Raw genomic sequence first — 17335 nt, forward strand, 5'->3', positions numbered from 1 at the left:
TTCACTTTAATGAGAATCTGTGCTTGCAAGTGGTGGGGTAGATGGACAACAGCAGTCACTGAGAGCACTTTGCTTACCACAAACATAGAGCTTCACTGAAAGCACATAGAGGAAGCACTTGCTTATCTCACTGGAATTACAGATAAAATGAACACTGGCTGAAGTGTGGGATGCATCGGCCACACAGTAAGGGGAGATGGTGACGAGGGAGAGGACGTAACCCACAGAACTTAGTGCCAAGACAACCCTTTCTGACCTTATAATTGAAACTCCCATATGCATATTTTTCAAAAGATAAGCGCAGGTTTTTACTCAAAAAATATCTATCCTACTTGTAGTGGATAAGTAAGTTTGCTACACGTTGCTAAGTGTGCTTCACAGAGTGGTACTTTCTCAGTACTCAAGGGAATTGTCTGATGTAAGCCAGAATGGAAAGGGAAGTGTTAATAACTTATTTCTATTTTAAAATAAATATAGCTTCTGTGAGCAAATTTCTTAAAACTTTCTCATTTTTTTTAATGTGTATTTTTGTGGCAGCTGCAGAAAAAATTGTAGTATTACCACAATATTATGGCACTCTTCAACTTTTCCAGCAAGGAATATGACCTTGTGTTCCAAAATTCACCAATAATTTTATCTTTCCAGGACATACAGCTCCTATTTGAAATGAGACAATTGTTAAAGATTTCATTGAAAGAGGCATTTTTTGTAGTCTGAACACTCGGTTATAAGACATTGTTGTGTTTATTCCTCTCCTTACTTTCCCAACCCAGTCTGTACCCGCACTTCGACATGAGAATGCTGCACAACATATTCAAATTAGTTAAAAATTTCAGTGGGGTTCAGGTCAGTACTAAATGTGCTCTTTGCATCTTTTCAGGGCAGTAAGAACAAAACCTGTTGCTGTCCTACAAGTGTGAGACATACCTTCCCCAGCAGTTAAACATGATGCCCAGATACCACAGCTAATTCAAGAGCTGCTTAGTATATCCCCATGCAAAGGGCAGCAACATGCAGAGGTACTTCACATTAGTCATGTACCATACCTGAGCTAACTAACGATATGGGTGACTTGCCTTCCCCACCACCTATCTGCAATAATGCTGTAGTCTGCTGCGCACTTGCAGGGTGAGGGAGGGTGACTGAGAACATACTCTCTCTTGAAGAATGAGTAAGATTTGCTACAGTCATTTTCTGTGACTCAGGGATATCCACACAGATATGGGAATGTTTTTTTTTTTTGCAAATACAGTTAAAATATCATAAACTGTTTACCACACTGCAAAGAAGATGATTGTATGCAGTTGTTCATATTCACCTTTTTGAATAATCTTATTATCTCCGTGAAGTTTAAATATTTGGAACTATTTGAGTTCAGATATTTGTGTTAGAAAAATAGAAGTATTTGAATCCTGAGTCTATTATTCTAAGATACACATTGGACATATACATACCCTTCCTAAGAATTAAAAGCTTTGTATTAAACAGGTTAGAACTACAGACAAAAGTTTGCCATCTAATTACCATGCCTACTACCCATACTAAGGATAGCTGGAGAGAGAGGGTAAAATGAACACATAGGTAGGAGCCAGCAGAAGACTTGGCAGCCCTTATGAGCCTTCTACATCAAGTAATTACACGTGCCACTGGTCTGAGATCAATTATTTTATCCTCTTTTACACATTGTAGCTCACATTTTCTTGGTAATTGTTATTACCAATTCACTTCAATAGAGGGCAAAAGAGACTGGAGCTGTCATCTCAGGCTAGAGGTTGAATGCAAAAGTGAGAATTAAGAAATCTATGAGGATTACATGCAATTGGAAACATAACCAAGGTAAAAGAAAAATACTAGAGCTGTACAGAATTTGGGTAATTTAAATTTCCCTTAATGCTTCTCTGCTCTCCCTGTCTGTGAATCATACTGAAATAAATACAAGAGCTTGTTGAAACAAAATGATCTCAAAACTCTCCACAGTCATCTTTCTCTAGACTTGAACAGATTGGAAGCACTAACTTAACAATACCAGGAAAGATATATAGTGTGGTGGACTGGAATTAGATTCTCATACGTTTTCTTTTATTGACTTTTAAATGCAGCAAGTTTTCTGAATATTTGGTGCACTTAAGGGAATTTCTTGTGGGGAATGACCATTTTATTTGTTTTTATCTTCCTTCTGATTTTATGCCTCTATTAGAGCAGGGGCTTTGCATTTTATATGGTCTCTTTTCTGTTACTGAGTTTCAAACATTTTCAGTAATGGTGTAAAATTCACCTGCTTTCGGACATGAAGGCACAATATCCAGCAGTTATTAAAAGTATCACACAGTGATACTCGTCTCCTGCTATTCTTCCCAAATTTTGCTGATATAATTTGCTGTAGTAGCCTTAATACAGTATCTTTCAATAATTAATAGCTTTCCCACAAAACTCTCTCCCTCCAAGACTTTTTTTAAGTATACTTGACCTACCAGTCCTCCATGTCTGCTTTCTAGATGCTTATGGTCTTTATTCTGCCAAACCTATGGTTTAAGCTGTATGAATTTTGTCCTCCTGAAGTTTGCAAGCACCAAGACAACAACTGTATTCAAAATTATCTTGACAAATGAGACCTGATCAAATGAGGAAATATAATAAAAATAAGGGCAAAAATTGTCCTCTTAGGAGCAGAAATTCAACTACAAATAAAATTGAAAATTTCCTGACAAAGAACTCAACTGCAGAAATTAATCTAAGACTTATTGCATAGTGCAATAGAAATATAAGTTGACAAATGCGGAAAAAAAAATTATTGCTCTGGGACATGTTAGAAGGAAAATCACATCCAAAATGGTATAGCAATACTATTCACTGTGGATGAGTTCTTACCTGGAATACAGTATTTGTTTTTGTGCACAGAACTGTTTCCTGTGTTAAGCACAGGAGGCCTGCACTCCAGTCAAATCTGACCACAGATTGCCTTTCAGCAGAAGACTTTACCTTCTAACAAGAGGACGATGGGGAGAAGGTGACAGCACATCACATACACCATCTTTTTTCTTTTTAGCCCACCTGTAACACAGACTATGGCCTTAAGGAACTCAGACTAGACTTGTGTAAAATTTATGCAGGTTCAAAATAAGCAGAAGTCTGATGCAAAAGAATCATGTGATAGTGATTTTTGGTTCTTGGATATAAAACAGCTGTCCAAAAATTAGTTTGTCATTCCTCAACAGATACGATGAGGACCTGATACCTATCATTCCTTCACAGAATCACAGAATGGTTGAGATCGGAAGGGACCTCTGGTGGTCATCTTGTCCATATCCCCTGCTAAAACATGTCCACCAGTACTGTGTCCAGGTGACTTTTGAGTATGTCCAAGGATGAAGATTCCATGACCCCCTTATCACCTGTGTTGTACACAAGTGACCCTACCCAGATCACTTGAACACTTACACGTTGGTTTTGTAAGTATGTGGATATGAGAGTCTAAGTCAATGCAATCATTGAGAAAAGGACTGTAAGTGGGTAAAGCCAATGTACTTAGATTTTGTAAAACAATATCACCTTCTCCTTCCACAGAGCATCACACTGTGTTTTTTACACTAACTTGGTAAGAGAGAGAAAAGCACAGACAGTGATACATGCTGGAAGGATGAAAGACCTAGGTTTGTGTAGTCTGGATGAGAAAAGCTTCAGAGGCATTAAGGTGATGGTTTTCCGCATGTAATATGTCGCTATTAAGAGAACAACCACCAGCTGTTCTCGTGGATGCTGGGAGAAGGACAAGAAGAAAACAGCTTCAAATGCTGCAAAATTATTTTGGCTCTGTAACTGATAGGATTGAAACTTTGGCAAGAGCTTACCTGGGAATCTCATGGGTTCCCTACTAGACGATGTTAAATACATGATGGGCAAATATTTGTCACCAACGTTTGGATATGTTCAAACCTGCATTACTGCTGGGGGCTGGACCAGACTACTGACTGATGCTCAGTGCCAGATTTTTTGTCCAAGGCCCTGTGACTCAGAGCCTCTGGTGCCAGCCCAGATCCATGTCAGTTAAAGACTTGGTGCCTGCACCAGAATTTTGTCACCACTGGTCTGAAAAATCTCTTTTACTCTTTTCCTGATCTATATTGTTATGGTTGCTATGAAACCCTTACCCATGGAAGCAATTTTTTCCACTGGCTCCATGGACTGGCTCTGTTCCTCACTACCAGGAATGTTAAAACAATTTAATTTCTTCAATAAAATTGCATACAGCCATGCTTGAGCAGGGTCAGGAATTAGTTAGTTACCCTAACTTTTTCATTTCAACTGGTTTTTGAAAAACTCAGCTAGGGGTTACACAACTGCAATTCTTTGAGTCAATCTTTTGCTATTATCCATCTGACAAAGAGATGGCAGCAGGGTGGTGCTGTTGCATTTTCCTCTCCATTTACTTCTTTTTTTTCCTTAATCTGTTTTTCAGGAGTAACAAAACCGAGCTCCTGAAGCTTTGGTGCTTTACCAACAGTACACACGAAAATATTTGCACCTGGTACAAAGTTAAAAAACAGATGGCTATGCATTTTCAAACAGTTTTATGGGAATTTTAGACACAGTATTCCCATTGGTTTTTAAGGTCACTGTGCAACCCCACTCTGAAATAATCTATGAAATTGAACATTCAGGTATTGAAGGCTGAATAAAGCCTAGAAAACCTTTATGTTCCCTAAATACTGGGAGAAATCTTACAGTAAGAGCAGGACTGAAGAGGTAGGTCCTCTACCTGTATTTCTCATAGGATTAAGCTAAAAAAACCCAAACACAACATATTATTTATAGCCTGGTTTTGATGTGCTTCTTTTTTTTTGCAGTTTACCATTATTTGATAACATTTTCATTCATTAAATGTGAAAATGCAAAGTATGTAACCAAGGTGACAGTTATGTTCCTGGTGAGTATCTCAGTGCACAAATCTCACTCTAAGTCAAGCTGTACCGTCTGTAACAATCCCTGCCCTCCTCCCATCATTTATGAAATAAGATCTCACCATCCAGGACCACATTTTGGGGAGGACCTGCAAGAAAGGAGGCAATTGAATATACACAATACAGGTATCTAAAGATCCTGCTGCAACTGTGTGCTTGGCACATGGAAACCATGAAGTGTCTACAAAAGAGTCTTGGAGTAAACACTCCTTGCTAGGAGCTGCACAGTTCACTCTCTCCCCCTGACCTCACTGAGTGTGAAACCTGACAAGGGGTCATGACAGTGAGTAAGGCACACGCTTAGATGGTCAGAGGCAGATTGGCTGCGTCACAGGACAGCACCCAAGGTTTCTAACTTAGGACACAAGAAAACACATTTTGCTATGCATCATTACTCCCTACTGGGTGTCTCCCCATCATATGGCCCTCCTCTTGTTCAGCTCTGTGAGATTTTCTTTATCCGAGTGAGAAAAATGCACAGTGTCAGATGGTGCAAATAACAGTAATACCAGTGCTGGCGTCAATAAGGGCAAGAGCAGTAACTTCTGTTCTGATGGTTTCACTCATGCCCTTGCAGACCACTTCTGTCTTTAAGCAATCAATGAGAAATGGTCTTTGCCAGGTGGAGCTGCTCCAAAACCTCCCAATTAAATTTCTCAACTCATTTTTTTGCTGGAAGTACTTGTGCTTAGACTTACTGTAGTGCCAGGCCCTGCTGTGACTCTAACCCACAGCTGACTGACAACAGATAACCATATTAACAAGTGACAAACTTATCTGACAAATGGCTTTTTGTCCACTTTCTTGTTTGTACACTTTAAACATCCTGGGTCCTGTGGGTCATTTCAGCATCAACAATAGACTAAATAGTGAGAATAGATTGCTTATAGGATTTTTACTGCTTTATGCAGACAAAAACCCCCAAACCATGGCTCCCCCATTTCTTTAATCCATTTTTTCAGACTTATTTCCATTTGCATATCTTCCCACTATACAGACTCAGTCCACTTCCTCTCTGGGCACTCTTCTAGATATCTTGGAACCAATGGAACCAATTGGAAACAATACATGTGAGTAAATGACTATATTGCTGAGCACTCAAATCCCTTTTTCTGAATACTTCTGCCTCCACAATATTCCTGCACAGTGACAATTCTGCATTCCCTGTGTTGCAAAATTCTCCTAGGTTGTGTCTGGAGGCAAAGATGGAGATGAGGACAACCTCTTACTTGTGAAACAGTCAACAAGAAGTTGAATACATCAGTAGAGCTCTAGAGACGGGCTTTTTATTCAGTCCTTGAGCATTCCCACCCAATTTCCGTTTCTTTTTCCAAATAACTCTGCCGATACTTATTGCTTTGGGGATTTTTTTGCGTATGTGGGCTTCACATTTACAGCAATATTTAGCAATAGTGAGTCCTTCAATGCTTGGGTGCATAACGTTTTTAAAAGACCCAGTGCTTCAAAAAGACCCGGCGCTTCAAAAAGGCCCGGCGCTCATCTTGCCCGCGCTGCAGTGGTTGGGTCGGGCGCTGTGCAGGGCTGAGCCCCGCGCCGGGGGATGCCCGGCAGTGCCCGGCGAGTCGGGGGCGGACCCTCCTGCCGGGAAGATGTCGGTGGCCGCCCCTCGCCCGCCCCCCGCTTTCACCCCGGCCCCGCTGCCGCTCCGCCCCCGGGGCAGGCAGGGCTCGTGGCGGGCTCGGTTCCCCGGCGGCGGGGGAGCGGGTGAGAGGGGCCGCAACTTCGGGAAGATGAATGTGAAGAACCAAGATGTACTGCTGGATTTGGAGGGGGAGGAGGAGGAGGAAGATGATGATGATGGGGAGATCGGTGAGTAGGGAGCCGGGGCGGGATGGGTCCCCGCGGGACAGCGGGTTCATCCTGTAGCTCGGCGGAGGCTACAGCCGCGGAGGTCCGTGGTGCTGCCGGCGCCTCGCCGGGGCTGTGGCCGCCGGGAGCCGGAGGGACTGGCAGGCAGGGCGCCCGCACCGTCTCTCACCTCCTCCTGCTACAACTACTGATGGTTTTCCCGTGTAAAATACGGGATGTCTCTATCCGTGCTGCCGGCGTGTGCCAGATGTGGCTGCCTCGTTGGAGCGGCGTGGCGATGGTCCTGCTTCCATAGCATCGGAAGGCTCGGTAGGCAGAGAAGCACCGAAAACTTTACTTGTTCCTTTCCCTCTCCCGGGAGGGAAACGCGCGAGAGGGGACAGAAGCAGCACTTTGCAGTAGGTGCGATGCTGGAGGTCTTTGGTGTCGCAGGAATCTCCCATCACAGGCACAACTCGTGCCTCTGTGCCTTGGTCCTTGGGGAAATGCAAAGTATTCGTTCGCCTCTGCACGCCCCGGTGAGTCCCGTTTCTCCCTGTGCTGCCTGACTGGTGTGCCTTAGCTTGATACCCGAGCAGAAGAGGAGGATAATCATAGAATGGTTTTGGTTGGAGTGACCTTGAAAATCACCTAGTTCCAACCCCCTGCCAAGGACAGGGACACCTTCCACTAGATCAAGTTGCTCAGAGCCCCATCCAACCTGGCCTTGAACACTTCCACGAATAAGGCATCCACAGCTTCTCTGGGCAACCTGTTCCAGTGCCTCACCATCTGCACAGTAAAGAATTTCTTCCTAATATCTAAACCTACTCTTCTTCAGGGACATCACCCCCCCCCCCCCCCATACATATGAACACAAAAAAGAAAGCAAAAAAAAATGTAAGGGGAAAATTGGCAAAGCAGAGAAAGACCATGATTTTGCTGGGGAAAAAAAGAGCATAGTCTGTCTGCAAGAAAAGCAGACAGTAAAATGGACAGAGAGTTTTAAATTCAAAGTGTGTGTTAGCCTTGTTCCAGCATCAGCAGCCCAGGACTATGACATTGTATTTACCGTGGGAATGAATTTTATTAAAGTATTTCCAAAAAACAGCCCAAAAGGGGTTGGTTCTCAGCTAGTTCAGACAGAAGGGGTCTATTCATTTCACTGAAGAGACACAGATTGACTTCAGTTCAGAAGCTGTTTTCAGCTGCAGTAGCCAAGATATTCTAAAGTCTTTTATTTCTGGTTAACTTGTTAAAATGGATCTAACTCATAAGGAATGCAGGCAAATGTCAATTAGACAAGTAAGTAGAAGCTAGATCTGTATATATAAATTTCATCAAATAAAAAGGGTTCCTGCTTATTATTGTTCAAAAGGTTTTCACTGAGAAGTACATAATTTTGATAATTTTTTTAATACTGGGACAGAATTTCTGCATTTGTAAAAAATTCTAGTGACATTGACTCTCTCTGATACTCTTATTGCCTCTAAATAGTAATCCTTAACAATGGCAAATACAGCCTGCCTCATTTTTCAGTTAGCTCACTCCAAAAGTGTATAAAGTTCGAGCCTCACCCAACGTCTGTGGAAATAAGGGAATGTCTTTCCTCCAACATTACTAGCCTTTGTTTCAGATGGGAGTATCTTTTGATTTACAGTAATAGTCCAAAGAAAAAATCAGTTTTCCATATGAAGTGAGGCAGAGGTATTGTTTGACTCCACTCCCCAAATTAAAGGGTGGATCAGCACTGCAGTGTATTAATCAACAGATGCCTTTTCCTTCCATTCTTCACCCCAGAGAACAACTAAATTGTTTCCTAGTCATGACTCTCTATCGAACTTGGGGTTAGTTCAGCTCCCAGAGCCAGCAGATCATGAGCTGCATATTCTGCTTGCAGGATACAACAGTTTGGAACAACTCATGCTATGTGGCAAAACTGACTAAAAATCGTGCAGTGATGATTTCGTGAGTTGTTATGCAAAGCCTGTTACACAGCACCTGGCTCTGTCACATTTGCCTCTCTGCCTTGCAAAATGCATGTGTAACCATTTCAAGGTTTTTATGTTACATATAATTACAGGACAAACTTGTAAATCATCTACCTATCTCCAGTTTTATTGTACCACTTGCATCTGCATTTTTCCCAAGGACACCATCCCTGCTTCAGCAAGTAAGCAGGATTTCTGAACTCTTTCCAGTTCTATTCAAGATCCATTCAAAGTGTTAAAGGCTCATCAGAAAAGCATTGTTATGGAATATCAAAGTCTGTAGCCATGTCACATAAAGGGAATGATCTGTCTCATATTGGCACACCGTTGGTTTTGGTTATCCATGCTGACGACTAGCAAACTGCTCACATCAGAAACAAGCTTAGGCTTGTTTGGGTCAGAGTTGTGCTTAGGGAAGAAAGTCTTATCCTAAGGTTAGGATTTTTGACAAGTTGAAACCTTTTTATCCAGTGCTTAAACAAGACAGACAACTTTTTCTTTTGGAGTCAGACTGTTTTCAAGACGATTGTTACATCAGTGGCATCAATTTGTGTCTGAGATACCTTGTTACCAGGCAGGAAAGGTGGGAAGGGCATTAACCTGTGGTTGCCGCAGCATTTAAAATTCTCCAAACTCCTTATTTTCTGCCTGGAAACTGTCAGGCAGTTCCATAAATTGTAAAGTTTTTCTTTCCCTGGTGCCAAGCCTCATACCATTGGTTTACTTGTGTTTGGGGATTTACAGAATATCTGAGTGCACTTTCCAGAAAAATTAACTTCTGCAGACAATATCCAGAGGCATCCACCATGACTAACCAGCCTGCAAGAAATACTTTTGTCTTCACTGGGATATGTTATTAACTTACTCACTGTTGTCTTGGTTTTACTCAAATATATATCCTAGTTGTTCCTTGAGCCTTGAGTGTACAACATCTTCTCACCTTTTGATACTGCTGCAGTAATGATCAGGCCATGTTTTATAGATGACTGTGAAAAGGATGTTCGTATGTCAACCTTTTTATTGTCACACAATGTAGATACTGTGCTGATGAAGATTCCAGCTCCTCTTTCTGAAAGGGCTTTCATGCTATTGTTCAAGATATGTTTTTACCAACTACAGTACAAAACATATACAACAGTACTGGCTTGTTCAGGTAACATTTATTGTGGAGTTGCAGCCTAAAATAACCAGTTTTGTGCAGCCCACTGTACAACTGGAACCCTGCCCTAAGGGATGATGTAATAATGTAAATGATGTAGAACAGGCATAGCTGTTCTTCACCTCATTACTTTTGTTCACTGCTCTGTTCTGTGCTTGTTTCCTCATGGCATATGCTGAATTTCGTCATGCTGCCTGCCTAGAGCTCTTATTTTTTTCCTATTCAATAGCTTCATTAACTTGCTGCTTCTTGTATGACCTTACAAATATTATTGATATCATATACTGTACTCCAGTATGAATGTACAGCACACCAACAGTGTTCTACAAATTACTCCAGTTTGCCTTCATGATGCTGTGAAATGGTCTATTCTCTATGGAAGTCTTCTAAGTGCAATGGGAAGTCTTAACAGTTAGAAGCTTTATTTGAGAAATGTGGCTTTGTTCTCTAATTTATTAAGTGTAATCCCCACCCTGTGGGAAATTTGAAAGGGTCTGCTTGACAGTAGGTGCAGATATCAATAATTTTATAACGTGCAAGGCTTTATAAGCAGATTCTTTAAAAAAATGTGGTTCTGTTTCTGAAAGGACACTATATTCCTTTTCAGTCTATCTGCAATAATGAGTAAAGCTACCCCAGTCCACTCTTTTCACACAAGGTTTTCTTCTCTTTTGCTTCTCAGTCTTGTAAACAACCTAAAAATGACTGGGGCATGTTGCAGTCCTCTACTGTGCTGAAGATAGCTGTGGGATGGGAATGTCTGATGAGCTGAGAATCAAGAATTTCTGTTCCCTTTGTTCTGTTTGTGACAGCGTTCTTGTGCATGTATATCTAGGAGACGAGGAACAGGAATGAGCAGGAGTGTAGACACATTCTTCTTTATTGTGATTTACTATTATGGCAGTGAGAGACTCTTTGTGGGGAACTGGAACTGGTACAAGTTTAGAAAATACTGGCCTTTAATAGCAGTCAACATTTAACCTACTTTTCATGCCTTCATGTCTTTTCTCTTATATCTGTTACCCTACATATATCTGCTATCCTAGTTTACCTACATTTCTTCTTCTCTTCATATTTTAGTAATTTTATCTCCTGAATTTCTGCCCATGTCATTTTCACAGAATTCAAGCCACAGAGGAGTACACAATCCAAACCACACAGTGACATCCATCTTGTCACCAAGTATGGTTGCATTTGAAAGTACACTGCTGGTACCACTAACTTTTTAATTCTTATTTAATGATTTTTCTGCAAAACTACTAAAAAACAAACAGTGAGTATAAAAATATTTCATTACAATATAATTACAATTTTACAGCTATTTATAATACATAAATTATGAGGGAGATCAAAGAATCAGGCAGGAATTGAGGAAACTTAAAGCCTATATACTTACAACAAATGTACCCGATTTTCACCTATTTAGAGGGTTTTTTACCATGACTGAGTTCGCAGTTGTCCCTAAGAAACATCCTGTACTTTGAAAGTATTCTTTGTTCCTGTATTTTGAATTTAACTGTACTGAACATATGAGTCCTGTTTACAGATAAGTGTACAAGCTGTAAGAGGACTTGTTATCTGCCGCTGTATCAACTTGTACCATTTGCACATCTTTAATAGTAATAGTTTTGGGTTTTTTCTGGCTATCAAATAATAAATTTTATGTTGAATATTTATCATGAGTCATTCCTTGAAATTTTTCCACTATTTACACAACCCACAAGTTCTTTTAAAAGGAAAAATACTCTATACACATTTATGCTCAGAAACTTAGATTTTTTTTAAAATAACTTTTCAACCATGTTCATTTGTAAAAAAGAAAACTTATTAAAATCAATATGTAGGAAACAGCCAGACTTTTGCTATGTGGTACAGGACTCCAGCAGTTCCATAGTGTTACAGTTACTGAAAGTAATGCAATAAAAAACTCACAAAAAATGCCCTAATACCACTTGATTTGCATTTTATGCATTGTGTCAAATTGCAGGTAGAGAGCTTGAATTTCAGGAGACAAAAGACATGGAAGTGGACATGTATACATACCATAACAGACATGTTTCTGCACAAATGGACCTTTCAAAAGTAATTAATGAAGGATTATTAATAACATCTGATACGATATGCATGGGAAATTCACAGAAGCACAGAATGGGTGAGATTGGAAGGGACCACTGAGGGTCATCTGGTCCAACCTCCCTGCTCAAGCAGGGTCATCCTAGAGCACATTGCACAGGATTGTGTCCAGACAGGTCTTGAATATCTCCAGGGAGGGAGATGCTACAACCTCTCTGGGCAATCTGTTCCAGTACACGGTCACCCACATAGTAAAGAAATTCTTCCTGCTGTTGCCTCTTGTCCTATTGCTTGGCACCATTTTTTTGACACCTTCCCTTCAGATACTTATGGACATTGATGAGGTCCCCTCTCAGTTGTATCTTCTTGCAGTTGAACAGGCCCAACTCTGTCTTTCCACGTAAGATAGAGACTCCAGTCTCTTATCCATCTTTGTTGCCCTCTGCTGGACCCGCTCCAGGATCTCCATGTCTCTCTCATACTTGGGAGCCCAGAACTGGACACAGCACTTCAGATGTGGCCTCACTAGGGCTGAGGAGAGGGGCAGAATCACCTCCCTTGACCTGCTGGCAATGCTCTTTCTAATACACCTCAGGATACCGTTGGTCTTCTTGGCCACCAGGGCACACTGCTGGCTCATGGACAGCTTGTTGTCCACCATGACCCCCAGGTTCTTCTCTGCAGAGCTGCTTTCCAATAGGTCAGTCCCCAGCCTATCTTGATGCCAAGAGTTGTTCCTCCCCAGGTGCAGGACCTTGCATTTGTTGTTGAATTTCAGACAGTTCTTCTCTGCCCATCTCTCCAAATAGAGAAGATGTTCCTTCCTTCTGAAGGGCTGCACAGCACTCTGGGGTATAGGCCACTCCTCCAACTTTGTGTTGTTGATAAAGTTGTTATCATGTATGTCATTCAATAAAATTGTTATCATTTAAATCACCTCATCCTAGAATTTCTTGGTACCTGCCATTTCCTAGGAACTGATGGGGTTGCATGCTGTGGAATTAAGGTCTCGTTTGCCACTAGGCATGTTGCAAACCCTGAAGGTGATCTGATACTAAAATGGGTGTTTTCTGCTGTGGTAAAAAATCCCAGAAACAAACACAAGGCTGTTTTTGTATAAGAGCAATTGTATGGTATAAATCAAACAGTCTTGTATCCTCCAAAAAAAGTCAAATCTAGACTTAGCGTGAATATAGGTGGAACAGTTTTACCTCTGAAGAGGGTATGTTCATCCGCTGCACTGGCCATGAGGAGAGACTGCTAGGACATTGCTACCATTTGGGGTTATGGTTCAAGTCTGATGGATGTGGAAGTTGAAATGACAACTGTAGTCTGTTGTGTTACAAACATGTCAAGCAGCACAAATTGGCTTGGCTATTGAAAGAAGTACTCTCCCCCACAACCACCCCACAGCAGCAGCCTAAGTCTTTGTGGCATTTTGGCCTTATTTTAATTCGGGGTGTATCAGCATCAGCGTGGTAGGAATGCAAAGCTGTAAAGAAGGACACTGTACACTTTATGTTCTTATTGCTGGCATCTGTGGGAAATGAAAACTGGCAGTCTTGTGAATTGTCATCAAACAATAGATTGTGTTTGATAGTAAGTCTAAGAATGCAAAAATCTGAGCACAGAATCTTTTGTCTTATCCACCCCTCACACTTTACTCAGGCATCCCACATCTCTCTGAAGGCTTCGTGACTGGAGTGTCTTGTCCTTACTTTCCAAGAAAATATACAGACATCCGAAATATAATTTTACTTGATTCAGTGGAATTACTTTCTTTTCAGCTGCCCATACTCAAGCATTTGATAACAGCAGTAAACATGTGGGCACAGTTCCCTGTATGGATTTGAGAAGTGAGCTCCTGAAGCAATGCTAGGGCTAATTGAAAACAAAAATCCTCAACCTCAAGATGGCCTGATTTAATATTTGAGCAGTTCTGTCTCCTCTGCAAGATGCAGAATTACACCCCGAAATCATTATGTACACAAGATACCCTCCCCAAGGACATCAAGAATCATACAATCATTGAATCAACTGGGTTAGAAAGGACGTCCAAGATCATCAAACCCAACCCTTGATCCAACACTGCTGTGGTTACTAGACCATGGCACTAAGTGCCACATCCAGTCTCATCTTAAAAACCTCCAGAGACGGTGAATCCACCACCTCCCTGGGCAGCCCATTCCAGTGTCTCATTACTCTCTCTGTAAAAAAAATTTCTTCCTAATATCCAACCTAAACCTCCCCTGGCACAGCTTAAGACTGTAAGAGGTGTGCCTAGGCCCCACATTTGTGTATACATGGTTTCATACTCTGTATGTGAGAGGATAACTCACCCAGCACAGTTGTTGGTTTATTAGGGTTGGGCTGCTGAGTAGCAAATGGTAGGGAAAGGAGAAGACTTTTCATTACCATAAGGCAGCCCTGCACATATTCTTCCATTGCAGGATATCATCGATTGGTACTGTAATCCTTTGTTCCCGTTTCTATCCTGTATCCTTGTCAGAGCAGCTTCCTTCTTCACTAGCCTTTTAGTTCCAAACCTTATCAATATAGATGGTCCATCTTCTGTGCAGCAAATGACCTATTGAAAGGTATAATATTACTGAATGCAAAATAGGCAGGGCCCAGATAGCTTTGCTAATGAAAATAGACATTATTAATAAAATCTGTGTGTTATGTTTTAAAAAGGTGAGATTCATAACAACACAAATCTCCTTAGCAGGAAGAACGAGGAAGGTCAAGCGGTTTTGGAAAGAGATCACATTTAAACATCTTTAATGAATACCAAAATGAGATTGGAAAATTAATAAATATATTAAAACAGAAACCGAACTTTAAGAAGTGTAGTTACAAGTCTGCTGGAGCATAAACATTCTTTATTTGATTTTCTGCCTCATGGTAGAAACAGCAGCTTAGTTTCATAATATTGTATAAAGGCTGAATAAGATTTAGCCCTTCAATTAAGTGTTTACATTAAATAATTTCCAACTAAACCACTATTCATCAATATTCTTTAGACATAATTGAAAATGCAAGTTTGTAAGAACTGCCATCAGTAGCAGATTTTGCTTTGCTTTTATAGTTTCCCTTCCTTTCATTTTTTTGATGATGGATTTCCCCTGGCCCCATTAAACTGGTTAGTCAGGTTCTCCAGCATTTTTTAGACGTGATTTATCATGGGACATTAAATATTTGCATAGTAGATTGCTTACAGTTTAGTCATCAGAATGAGCTGCTGCACCAGTGTTCTTCTGCAGGAAATAGCCACCACCTTTTTCTGTTCAGTGCTGTTTGAGACCAGCTGGTGCAGCAGGCTAAATGCCTGGTGAACTTGAGTGTCTATGATGTGTCTCTATCTTGTGGGCTTCTAGCTTAGGTGGATCTTTTGCCAAGGCATCACAAGACTTTCACAATATCTACAGGAAGATCACAGAATCCTAAGTCGTTTGGGTTGGAAGGGACCTTTAAAGCTCATCTAGTCCAACCCTCCTGCAATGAGCAGGGACATCTTCAACTAGATCCTGTTGCTCAGGGCCCTGTCTGGTCAGAGCTTGGATGTTTCCAGGGATAGAGCATCCACCACCTCTCTGAGAAACCTGTTCCAGTGTGTCACTACCCTCATTGTTAAGATCTTGTTCCTTATATCTAGACTGAATCTACCATCTTTTAGTCTAAAATCATCATGCTTTGTCCTGTCTCTACAGGCCCTACTAAAAAGTCTGAAATGACACTGTAAGGTTTCCCCAGAACCTTCTCTTCAGGCTGAAAGATCATAGTTCTTGTTCCATGGCTGCAGCAGAGACCTGTGACCTATCCCTCAACTATTACTACTTTGAGAAATTACAGTCAGATAGAGAATCTTCACTCTATAGGGGAGAGCAGGAGCAAGCAGCACTTGTGTTGAGATGCCCTGCACCTCCTATGCTGTGATGATGCTGTAGGACTTGTGTCAGGAGAAGGGGATGAGATTAGTGACTTCCCAGTGGATGAAATATTGTGGATTCTTTCCTTTCTTTGTGGGAGGAATGGTAACTAAAAAATGTCATCTGGATTGCAGACCAGGTTGGAAAGTATGAGAAGTGATTATAAAATATTGGCAGTGTAGCAACGCTGCTAAAGATGCTGGAAACTGATATTAGTAATCCAAGGGTGTGCTGACACAGTGGAGGAGTTGAAGAGCCACATCCTGCCTGTGAGAAGCTGGAGTCTGTTGCTGTCAGTGGAGGAAGCCTGAGATAAGTACACTTGAACTTAGACCAGTGAAGAGATTCACATAGCTCAAAGCAGGGTCTTGACTGGAGTGTCTGGTAAAATAAGTGTTGAAGAGATGGAAAGAGTAAGGAAATGGAAGTGAATGCAAAACACCTGTTGATATTTGTGTACAGACTAAGAAAGTAAGTAATTAAAAGTGAAAGAGGAGGAACTCTTGACAGTATTCATACAGGGAGAGCTGGCCAGTGCAGCTGTCAGGAAGAAATTCTTTATTGTGAGAGTGGTGAGGCACTGGAACAGGTTGCCCAGAGAAGCTGTGGATGCCCCAATCCCAGAGGTGTTTTAGGCCAAGTTGGATGGAGCTCTGAGCAACCTGGTCCAGTGAAAGGTATCCATGCTCACAGCTGGGGGTTGGAACTAGATGATGTTTAAAATCCCTTCTGACCTAGGCCATTCTACGATTCTGTGATTCTGTGATTCTATTCACCTTTTTATCTGGTCAGGAACTCATTAAGCAGTGGCATAAAGTTTCTTCCAATTGAGTTTATCAGGAAAATAAGATATAACAAGAGATTAAGGTAATATAGCTGTGGCCGAATTGAAAAAATTAATCTGTGGCATTTTCATGCATATTTTTAATATATAGTAAAATATACTTTGTGTTCATAGGTAATTTATCTAACAGGAAGAAAATTCCATCTTTATTTCATTAATTATTTGCAAAAACAATTCCACTGCTCTAGGTTTGGCACTGCAGTTAGACATAATAAGAAGTCTGAGTTGATAATCCAGAGGTCTCTAGCATTGCCAGAGAATTTTATTAGTTTGTGTGCAATATTAGTAAATTTAATAGTGTTCTTTTTCTATGTGCTTTTTTCCTTAAGTAGTTTAATGGAGTTTTTATAGGCATTAATGAACAAGGATGAGGTCAAGTAATGTACTCTTTACCCTTGTGAGCAGTCCCTTTGACTAGAGTGGGAATAGCATTATTTTTGTAAATGCTATTCATAGTAGAAAATGCAGAATTAGTCCCTAATGGAAGAAATATCTCTAGTAAATCTTTCATCATCTCTGCATATACTGATTTATTCTAGGAAAAATAATTAAATTCATTAATTATTCTGCTG

The 17335-nt window shown here is 40.9% G+C and overlaps 1 protein-coding gene across 2 annotated transcripts in view; it reads left to right on the forward strand.

The window, feature by feature from the left end:
• The first annotated feature begins 6633 nt into the window (after positions 1-6633).
• Positions 6634-17335, forward strand: part of ANO6 (anoctamin 6) — a 93375-nt gene continuing 82673 nt past the window's right edge. For both annotated transcript variants that reach the window (XM_032688515.1, XM_032688514.1), the window contains exon 1: positions 6634-6788. In XM_032688515.1, the coding sequence (XP_032544406.1) occupies positions 6710-6788 (79 nt within the window). In that variant the 5' untranslated portion in view covers positions 6634-6709. The remainder of the gene's footprint in view (positions 6789-17335) is intronic.

The sequence above is a fragment of the Chiroxiphia lanceolata genome, chromosome 5 (assembly GCF_009829145.1).
Source record: "Chiroxiphia lanceolata isolate bChiLan1 chromosome 5, bChiLan1.pri, whole genome shotgun sequence".
Lineage (NCBI taxonomy): Eukaryota > Metazoa > Chordata > Aves > Passeriformes > Pipridae > Chiroxiphia > Chiroxiphia lanceolata.